General features: G+C 38.8%; 1 protein-coding gene across 11 annotated transcripts in view; it reads right to left on the bottom strand.

Annotated features, from left to right (window-relative positions):
* Positions 1-238: 238 nt before the first annotated feature.
* The window catches only part of glyctk (glycerate kinase), a 20,844-nt gene continuing 9,706 nt past the window's right edge, over positions 239-11,376 (bottom strand). For 4 of the 11 annotated variants that reach the window (XM_048606607.1, XM_048606610.1, XM_048606608.1 and 1 more), the window contains exons 2-6: positions 10,839-10,904; positions 10,072-10,584; positions 7,356-7,507; positions 4,310-4,485; positions 239-1,925 (exon numbers count right to left, since the gene is read on the bottom strand). In XM_048606607.1, the coding sequence (XP_048462564.1) occupies positions 1,017-1,925; positions 4,310-4,485; positions 7,356-7,507; positions 10,072-10,463 (1,629 nt within the window). In that variant the 5' untranslated portion in view covers positions 10,464-10,584; positions 10,839-10,904 and the 3' untranslated portion in view covers positions 239-1,016. The remainder of the gene's footprint in view (positions 1,926-4,309; positions 4,486-7,355; positions 7,508-10,071; positions 10,585-10,838; positions 10,905-11,376) is intronic. The other 7 variants (XM_048606611.1, XM_048606612.1, XM_048606613.1 and 4 more) reach the window with 3 other exon arrangements.

Raw genomic sequence — 11,376 nt, 5'->3', positions numbered from 1 at the left:
AATGGCTTATCATATGAAGAGCGGTTGAGGACTCTAGGTCTGTAATCAATGGAATTTAGAGGAAAGGGGGGGGATTCTCATTGAAATGTACAGAATACCGAGAGGCCTGGATACAGTGGACATGGAGAAGATGCTTCCATTAGTAGGAGAGACTAAGACCTGAGGGCACAGCCTCAGTGAAGGGATGACCCTTTAGAACTGAGATGAGGAGAAATTTCATCAGTCAGAAGGTGGTTAATCTGTGGAACTCATTGCTGCAGGTCTATGGAGGCCAGATCATTTGAATGTCTTTAAGACAGAGATAGATACATTACTGATTAGTAAGGAGATTAAAGGTCAAGGGGAAAAGGCCGGAAAATGAGAAACACATCAGCCATGATCGTTTGGCAGAGCAGGATGGGCTGAACGGCCTAATTTTGCTCCTATATCTTATGGTCTTAAAACAAGAGATTGAGTTTGGGTCCCTTCTGGTTTATCCAAAGGTATTCAACACGATGTTGCAAATAGGTATGCAGCTATCGCAGGGTCTTCCCTAATGCCATACACCAAAAACAATTCCCAGTAGTCTGCTTTTTCTGTTGATTCTGGATATAAATTCCAATTCAGTTTTGTTTTATTGGGTTACTGGTGGAATTAGGTATGTAACTTACAAACCCTTAAAATTCTAAAAAAAATTACAACCATGGCTTGTGTCAAAAAATGTTGGCTAGCTCTTAGAACACTGATTTGAGGAAAACTTGAATGTTTACATCTTTATTTGAATAGCTTTGTTTGTGAGGTATGCAATAATGGCTCTCAAAATGCTGCCAGCTTGTGGCACATCTGATCCAACATCATTCGCTTTAACATGTAATGCCAATGCTCAACACATGAAAACTATACATACATCCTTGTTCCCTTTACTGATATTTATTCTGCTGATAAAATGCTATGTGAGTACAATATTATGTCCCTTTTTAAAGAAATTAAATACTTCTTCATCTCCCTTTATGTTGAGTGAAAGGCTAATGCTTGATTTAAATTTCATTGTATTGAATAATAATTGCTTGCACATCCATAACATTGGTGTTTGTCAGTCCTGTCACAATGAGATCCACTCCATTATTAAACTTGTTAAAGAAGGTAAAGGAGTCATTGTTGTTTAAAAAGTCCTCTGGGTTGAGCCCTTCAGCAAAAGCCTTGTCAACCAGGTCACCGTAAGCAAATGCACCAGCTGCTTCAGTGGGCCCATCCTGTCCATCAGTCCCGGCACTAAGAAAAATAACTTCATGTTTTGTAAGTAGATCTTGTGGAATCTTTGATTTTGCACGGTGAAGTTCCAACGCCACATGCAAGGCCAGCTCTTGATTTCGACCCCCTTTACCTTTACCCTGGAGTTGAACTGTAGTTTCACCCCCTGCCAAAAGACATATTGATTTCTTGGAACTCTGTGCCTCCTCCAACAGTTTCAAACAGCCGTCTAGTTGAAAGTCAGGAAGCTCCATGTTTACGACCATCTGCAGGATCTCATCTTTCAGTTTGCTTACATGTACGTATTTTGAACTGGCAGCTGCCAGAACTGAATACACATATCTAATCAAAAGACTGTACAATTTGGCCACAGTCCTGACATCTCCACTGACTACAGTAGACAGGACAGAAGTGTTATAACCCAAGCTTTCTGATTTGCGTTTTGCTTCCTCTAAGGCAATTGCATTTGATCCCACTATAAAATTACAAACATGATCAAACGTTTGGATTTCCTCTTTGTCCATTTTCATGCTGGACTGAGACAGAACTTCTTTTACAGATTCTGGCATGGATAAGTTATATTTTGACAGTATCTTGTGACAGTCATCTTTGCTTTGTAAGTTAAGTACAGTTGGGCCACTGGCTACAAACTCCAAATTGTCGCCAATAACATCAGACATGATGAGACTCACCACCTGCCAAATAAAGAGTTATGTTTTATATTTCTCTATATTTCAATCTCTCGTACAGTCAAACCTGATTATAATACAATTTGGAGTCTTCTGTTTAAGTAAAATGTATTTAGAATCCTAAATCCAAAGATGATCTCAATTATTAATACAATTTCTAATCAAAAGTGCCTGTTGCATTGACATTTTGCCTTGGATCTCTGGTTATACATAGTAATGTTCTGACCTTTTTATTGAATTAACTGTTACTAAGTATGTATATATAAATACTGTTTGCTTACTAAACTTGTCATTAAATCATTTTGTAATCCATCCATGGGTGAACACACTACATGGTGTGGTACTGCGTCATACATTCCAGTTTTAATTCCTAAGTTAGGTGATGTAGATAAAGAGGTGGAAGGGCTACAAATGAGCTCAGCACAGATCAAACTGCAAAGGAATAAACAAGATTTTAATTCCAACTCTTGACTGCCACCTACTCTGCCCTTACTGCAAGTACTACCCTGTGACTGTGACAAAATTACAAGACTGGTTTCTCTGCTGTCGTGAGTTGTTTAGGTTCATCCCAAAGAGAATAGTCACCTGGTTCAGGTATTCAAGGGCAGTCAGCACTCTGAATCATACCCGACTATGACTAGGTATCGGACTGAAAGGAGTGGAGGTTGGGCGTAGAAAATAGACTAAAAACCTTTCAGCTTCAACTCTCTACCAATTTCAAAGCAGGAGAAGTCATCTGTAGGGAAAGCAAGTAAAGTTTCAGACTGTATGGAAAAGTACCTTTAAGAGATTAATATGACAAATCTTTGTGATTTCTGCACTTGAGTCATTGTGCCCAGTTTTGGCCTCTGTACGTAGTGAAGGAAATTGAGCTTTTGAATCAAGGGTCTTGAAATGGTAACTAAGGTATCTTACTTATGGGAATATTTCACGAGTTCGAATTGTCACTTGAACATCAAAGACATAGTGGGGTATGGTTTAAAAGAAATGTAAAAATCCTGGATAACTTACTCGACATGATGGACTAACTGAAGGTAAAGAATCAGGTTAGAAAGCCAGAGCTTTTATTTTCACAAGGATTCATTGCTCAGTATTAGAATATCTGAACATGTAGTCCTTTAATGAAAAATGTGAGTGACGATATGTTCAGTGAGAGAGAGCTAAGGTACTAATAAAAATAAGGATTTGTGAGCAGTAAACAAAAATCGTTATTTTTCAGCTGGAAATGCACACACAGTATAAACTCAGGGGTAATTTCTCCCCCACATCCCCCTTATAATTCAGTAGCCTGTTGACACTTCTGGTCTTGTCTGATATAGAAACAAAATTAGTATTTAAACAACATAATGGAACATTGACACAGCATAAATAAGCATCACCAGCAGGGGTCACTTGCTGGGTGGGAGAGATGGAAAATTGGAATTTGCTCTTTGTAACATACTAAGAAGTACTTATATATAGGAAAGATGTTGTGAAACTTAAAAAGATTCAGAAATGATTTACAAGGATATTGCCAGGGTTGGAGGGTTTGAGCTATACAGAGAGGCAGAATTGGTTATTTTCCCTGGAGTGTTGGAGGCTGAGTGGTAACCTTATAGAGGTTTATAAAATCATGAGTAGCAAGGATAGAGTGAACAGCCAAGGTCTTTTTCACAGGGTAGGAGAGTCAAAACTACAGGGCATAGGTTTAAGGTGAGAGGCAAAAGATTTAAAAGGGACCTGAGGGACAACATTTTCATGCAGAGGGTGATGCGTGTATAGAATGAGATGCCAGAAGAAGTGGTAATGGCTGGTACAATTCCAACATTTAAAAGTCATCTGGATTGTACATAAATAGGAAGGGTTTAGAGGGATATGGGCCAAATGCTGGCAAATGGCACTAGATTAATTTAGGATATCTAGCTGGCATGGACAATTTGGACCGAAGGGTCTGTTTCCGTGCTGTACAACTCTATGACTCTAGCCCCTTTCATAACCTCTCAGCATCTCAATTGCTTTACATAATGTAACAGTTATAATGTAGGAAAAGCGGAAGTCAATTGCAGAAATAACAGTATGATAATAACTGGATAATCGTTGAAGAGATGTTCGTTTACAGATAAATATTATCTAAGCCATTGGGAGACGCTTCATAATCTCGCAGGGAGTTTTTTGCATCTATTTCTCACGGAAAAGACAGAACCTCTGACAATGTGGCACTTGCTCAGTACTGCATTGGAGTGTCATTCTAGATTATGTGCTAAGGACTCTGGTGGGACTTGAACACATAATCTGACACATAGCTGACATTTTGACTACCACTATTACGGATTAAGGCCAAATATTGATCATAATCTCATTCAAAGTTTCACAATCAACACATTCAGGCAAGAAACAGAAAAGTTACAAACCTGTGCAGGATAGGCAGCCCTTGCCAAACCTCCACCCTTCAACACTGATAGCATCTTGCGCACTGTATTGAGTTCCTGAATTGTTGCCCCCTTAGCAGCAAGTTGTTTGGTCAGGTATTGTTTCTCCTCCAAAGTGATAGGGGGAATTGGAGCTGGCAATAAAGCTGATCCCCCACCTAAAGAAGCAGTATTTAAGTATTGTTACAGACCTGACCATGCTGCGTCATCAGCACACTATTATTGCGTGGCATAATACAAGATTAAGCGTAGAGTTCGCATAGGTTATGTTAGGAATTGGGAAAAAAAAATCCTGCCTGAAACTAGTGGGCATGTGAACTTGCACAGTAGGAAGTTAACTTGTGGTCAACTGGAGTAGTTAAAACGGTTGAAACTTGTTGAAAATTATAATTATGATTTAAGATATTGAACAATGTTTGATTTTCCCTTTCTAGTGCAGGTAGAGGATGGAAATTATATTCTCAGAGGAGGATCATCAGATACTTGGATGAACGTTAATGTTGAGAATCATTAAATGCAGGTTCTAGTTGGAAAGGTTTGGTAAGCGGAATAGCCTTTCCTTGTTCCTTATCTCCTCATATAACTTTGTATCTGCAATTTTACAAACATGTAGTGCATGTGGGGCATGCTGAACTGAAACCAATATCCCCGGAAAACGGAAAGGAAATTACATTGTGAGTCAAGTATTTCAGATACTTCTCCACAGCTAGCTACAAACAGAAGCAAGTTACTACAGATATTGGACATCTGTTTAAAAGATCTGAAATCAGAATACGAATGCAATGTTTTTTTTTGTTTAAGCTATGGACATTGAAAGAGCCAGAAACTGCACAGAGGGTGAAGCCCAAGGAATTACAGATAAGTATTTAGTTAAGTATTTTGGGGTTACTGTTTAGCTAGTTTATTTATTTAACTGGTTCGTGTTTCTCATGTTAGTTAAGCAGTCACAAATCCATTAAGCTAAACAAACAATATTTAGTAACTGGAAGCCAACATAGTAGAATGGCTGGGACGTCTCTATACACATCATATACTCTACGGGATGTCTACAACACTTCATAAGTTCTGAAAGATCACATATGCAGCCTATACAACCAATTGCTCCAGTGTTACTTGAGGGCACATGGTATCATTAGAGTGCACATGAAAGAGAATAAAAAGCCATAAGGCCCACAGAAATCTGCTTTTCTATTTAAAAAGATTAAGACAGATGCTCCACATCAATACATTTTCTCACCCTATCCCTACATTCTTCTGGTGTCCAAAAATCTTATCAGTCACATCTTGAATATCCTCAGTGACTGAGCATTTACAGCCATCTGTACTAGATAACTCCAAAGATTCATGAACCTCGAGTGCATTTCTCCTCATCTCAATCTTAAGTGGCCAACTTGCTATCCCAAGACTATTAAGGGGGAAACAACAACTCAGTGTTTACTCTGTCAAGCCCTAAGAATGACAACTTTGTGGACAGTATGTTTCACTAAAGTTCACCAGACTGATTCTTGGGACGGCAGGACTGACATATGAGGAAATACTGGATCGACTACGCTTGTACTCACTGAAATTTAGAAGAATGAGGGGGGGATCTCATAGAAACATATAAAATCCTGATAGGATTGGACTGGCCTGCTGTGGGAAGAATGTTCCCAATATTGGGGAAGACCAAGACTAGGGGTCACAGTCCATTCTGGACTGAGATTTCTAACAATTTCTTCACTTAAGAGTTGAGAACCTTTTTTATTCATTCACAAGATGAGGGGTGTTGCTAGCTACGCAGCATTTATTACCTATTGCTAATTGCCCTGAGGGCAGTTAAGACCCATTGCTGTGTGTCTGGAGTCACATGTCAGCCAGACCAGGTAAGGATGGCAGTTTCCTTTCCTAAAGGACATTAATGAACCAGCTGGGTTTTTCCAGCAACAGACAATAGAATCACTGTCATCGTTTGATGCTCAATTCCAGGTCTTTATTGAATTCAAATTCCACCATCTGCTGTGGTGGGATTTGAACCCAGGTCCCCAGAACGTTATCTGGGTCTCTGGATTAACAGTCCAGTGATAATACCATTTGGCCATCAACTCCTCGCTTAAAAATTCCTGCGGAATTCTCTCCTACAGGAAGCTGTTAAGGCCAGTTCATTAGATATATTCAAGATGGAGCTGGATGTGGCTGTTGTGGCTAAAGGGATCAAGGGGTCTGGTGAGAAAGCGGGAATGGGATACTGAGATTGCATGATCAGCCATGATCATATTGAATGGTGGTGCAGGTTTGAAGGGGCCTTCTCCTGCACCTATGTTTCTATGACCACCCTGTAGCTACAGAGTTGAAAAGACCAAACAGTGCAAGATTCCTGTAGGAATGTGGAGCCCAAAGACTGGTACTCAGTGCTGGGTATTAGTGTAGGCAACAACACCTTCAGAAAGTACAGTCAGAAGATAATCCACAACACAGAGAAATTTGGCTGTAGGCAGAATAAGAAAGTGTCGAATGCACTGTTGTGTCTTTAAAACTATAAAGTGCTCAAATAGCAACAACTAATTTTTCGATTCAGCACTTTAAAATTTCCATGACTCAACACTGAAATCAACTATTTCAGATCACAACTCTTGTCCCTGTTTTAGGCCAGGGCTGCTGGTGGCAAATGAGTTACCTTTCCCATGTTTTCCTTCTTTACTTGTCTCAGTAGCATTTCATTTGACTTGTCCCATCATCCCTTACATCATTTATCTCTCCTGCCTTTCACTTATTCTCTCTCTCTCACCCTTCCCTCCCTTCCTCCAGTACATTATTTTATTATAAGCAGCGATCAGATCTGGCACCTGAACAACAGATGGCACTGCATTAACTCAATAAAGACGCTAAGACAGTCATTTTATTCATTTTAGTAAATATTTGAAAACTTTTCCAATAGCAGTGCAGTCAGTCTGCTGTAGGAATGATGGATATTGATCTGTGCTAAACTGTAGCTGGTGGATTAATATTTGCAGTCAATTTGCTATGACAATGAACAAGAGAATTTATGTACCTGAGATAAGCACAAACAGCAGGTCATCTGCAGCAAGTCCTTCCACTAAATGACGGATAGTGTTGGCTGCCTTTAAAGCATTCTCATCAGGGAGGTTATGTCTGGCTCCTTCCATTGCTTGTATTTTTGTATTAGGTTTTAAAAGCATGTCCCTGTGGAATTATCCAGAATGAAGCGGTTAAACAGTGCGTGACAATATGACATGTATTGAAGAACTGCACTACTTCAATTCATAGGCATTTGCAAAGCATAATGCAAATTCAAGTTTGGATTGTTTTCTCAAAAAATAATTTCCTCCCTTTCCTGGAGGCTTTGATTCCTCTTCAATACAATTCATTGACCACAAGTACTTGGTCCAGGTAGACATCTTGAATATGTGAACCTTGATAGTGCCTATTAAACCATGAAGGGTATCACAACTATGATTAATTTCACTTAATCTTGATCTCAAGGGCAAGCAGGGTCAGGCAATAAATGCTGGCCAGCCAGCAAAGCCTCTCTCCCATGAGTGGAAAAAAAATCCATACATACTTGTTTCAACCACAGCTCCACTCAACATCAACTGCAACTTGATACGATCCTAGTTAAATTATATCGTAACGAACCCAGGTACACTGAGACCAATTCTAATGTCTCTATCGGTGGTATTGTTGAGATAATCTAACTCAGCACAAAGTGAGAAATCAAACCCATTCCTGGAATTCCCTCCCTAATGGCATTGAGTCAACCAGCAATATGTGGACTGCAGCGGTTCAAGAAGGCAACTCACCACCTCCTGAGAGGCAACCAGGGATGGGCAATAAAATACTGCCCAGCTAGCGATGGCCATGTCTCATGACTGGATAAAAACAAAATGTAAGTTCTGCAAATTGAGTAATTCAATTAGCTACTGGAGGAAACCTTGTGCTCATGTTATTCTTCATTATGCTAAATATCTGAAGTGGAGGAATGTGCAGGGATTTGAGGAGTGGATGGGAGTGTATAGCAATGCATGATTTTTTTCCTTATGAAAGTCAGCAGGAATATAATTGGTTGAATACATTTTTTCCTGTACTCTAACAATGCTATGGTCTATTCTATGCTGTGCAAACCGCATACAGTGGGAGACCAATTCTGTAAGTTTTGCACCTGTATAGCTATAAGAATTTAACTGCACAAACAATTATTGGATAGTACTTTTATTCATTCATGGGAGTTTGAGCATTGTTGGTCAGGTCAACACTTATTGCCCATCCCTGACTGCCTCAAGGTGGTGGTGGTGAGCAACCTTGTTCCATGTTAAATATTGTACACAAAATGGCTTACAAAAAGAGTGGAACTGAACATTGCACTGAAAAAAAAAATTGGCCAGCCACAACATGAAATTTTAAATGGGAAAACTGCTGGTGAGATGCCAACTGAGTAACTTGCTAGGCTGCTTTATGGGGCACTTAACAGTCAGTCATATTAAAAGCATATCCAAATGGAGTTATCAAGAATGAAGCAGTTACACAGTGTGGTTGTTGTGAATTGTATTGACCAACTCCACCCTTTCTTTTCTTTTACATTTTCAAATGTATAATTTGAAATGCAAATCAATTTTTGAATTGCTTCTCCTCAACTAATTTCCTGGGTCCAGAGTCACATATAGGTCAGACTTTAATGAACCAGATGGGTTTTTATAATAATTTGGTTGTCTCACAGTTACCATTACTGATATTAAGCTTTTTATTGCAGATATTAATGTAAATAATTTAATTTAAATTTTCCAGGTGCAATGCTGGACTTGAACTCATTTCTCGAGATCAATAGCCCAGGCTTCCAGATCGCTGGTTCAGTAACATAACTATCACGCTACTGTGCTGGAGGTTAATGTTTTAACGTTTGCAGTTTCCAACATTTTACTGCAGATTTAAACTATAACAGTGTTGACGTGAAGAGGTTTTACTTTGCATTATTATTCTATCTACAGCATAAGTTGGAGTCTAAATTAGGAGTCAAGGCAGACTACATCAAACCTCCAGAGCCTTGACACTCAATTTACACTACAGAAATTTAGCATTAGCTCTGCAAATGATGGTAAATTTGTTGCCTTATTCATATATTGTACTGGAGTAAGGTACAGGATAAGCACAAAAGTAAGTTGGAGAGGTCGTATAGAGGTAGATCATCACACAAGAGGCAATATCCTCTTAGCATCTACCCTGTCAAATCCTCAGAATCTTAGAAGTTTCAATAAGATCAACTTTTTGTCCTAAGATGGTGATTAGTTGTAGCAAAGTTTGATGGTTATTGGGCATCCTCAGTACCATGCCAAAAGTCTCAATTTTTAAAAAAAAATCAGAGTGCAGACAGTCAGTGTTGAAAAATAATTCAACAATACCAATTCTGACCTCACTCAATATGAACAATTGGCTAAGAGTCAGGAGCACAGACAACAGCTCAGCTATCAAAGCAGTACTGAGACCAACTGTAGCTCCCATTTTTCTCCCCCAGCTGAGGTTACTCAAATCAGCAAGACCAGAAATTGAATCTTCAAAAACAATGATCAGAAAAACTCTATTTCACACTGGACAACAAATTTACCAACTAAGTTATTTAAGCAATCCCAAAACTAACTGATACTTTGCCTTCCAGCTTGACGTCTGTGATTGGGTTTGTTAGGGAAGGATTGGGACGGAGCACTACTGTTGAATAGAAAAGAAAAATCCACATGATTTTTTTTGTTGTTTCTTACTCTTTTCCTGCCTCACAAAGAATCCTTTGAATGCTAAGAGGAATACTGATCACTCCTTGGAGCAGATGGTCTCCCAAGATCTCTTCCATAGCAGCTGCCATTCCCAACACAGCCTTTCCAAATCCAACAAGGTAGACATTTTTATGGACAGGGAAGCACCGATTTTGTATCATCAACCTGTCTCCTTCTATACTAATATTCTTCTTGATCATGTTTTGAGGCAAAACGGCATTGATTGCTGCCTGAAAGATCTGCAGACCATGCTGCCGAAGGGACATTTCTTTATTAATTACAGAAGCACTGTGAAGATGAAGCCTCTTTGGCTTCCAGGTCTTGTAAATGAGTCGATAGTTGGAATGAAGCCACAAGTATCTTCCAAATGCAGTGACCATCTTAACCACTGAGATTCATTGATTGCTGAGTAATTTCATCCTGGCAGAGACCAAGTGGGAACCAGCAAGAAGTTATTCAGTTCTGCAGTGTAGCAAGCACGGATGCAGCATCAAATTAAACCTGTAGGGTAAATTCCACAAGAAATAGTTAGATCTGTAATTCTTCACAAACTGCTTCCTTATCTTCTAGTTTCCAAATTCTCATGCCAGTGTACTTCAAAAATTTATATTTCCAAATGTCATTTTTATTTCATTTATTTTAAAATCCTACAAGAAGTGTCAGTAAATTTATAAACAGGAGTGTGATTGACAACTAAGACTTCATTTGTATTTTAACAATTTATACCATGTAGATTACTAACTAGTGACTCATACCTTCAATTCTCATAGCTGTTATTTCACAGTTCCTGGATAACAGAGTTCAGAGTTCATTCAGTGTTACTTAGTGACAAAAGAAATAATAATTACATAATTGCAAGTGCCATAAGTTATATAAAATTAAAAATGTCCCTTTTCATGCCTTACTCATGGTTCGGTTGATCTAGTTCACAATGGCTTCAACACCTTTGCAAATTAAATAAAAGTATTATCATAAATTAAGTAGAAATATTATCATAAATCATTTTGTTCTAATTTTGCAAAATAATTCAACTTAATTTACATGCACCTGCCGTTCATTCCAACTTGAAGGAGCTCAATGATCTTAGCAATGAAAGCCAGGGTATTTCAAAGAATTCAAGACTCTTCTGGCACAGTGGTACTGTTGTTACCTCTGAACCAGGAGGCCTGGATTCAAGACCCACTTGTTCCAGAAGTGAGAGATATTTTTCTAATCGACCTGCTAAGGAAAAACAAAACACGCTATCTGAAGAGACAGAAGGAACTGCCGATGCCGGACAATCTGAGATAACAA

The sequence above is a fragment of the Rhincodon typus genome, chromosome 16, assembly GCF_021869965.1.
Source record: "Rhincodon typus isolate 14 chromosome 16, sRhiTyp1.1, whole genome shotgun sequence".
NCBI lineage: Eukaryota > Metazoa > Chordata > Chondrichthyes > Orectolobiformes > Rhincodontidae > Rhincodon > Rhincodon typus.
Note: the sequence above shows the minus strand (reverse complement) of the source record. Positions and strands in the feature narration are given on the sequence as shown.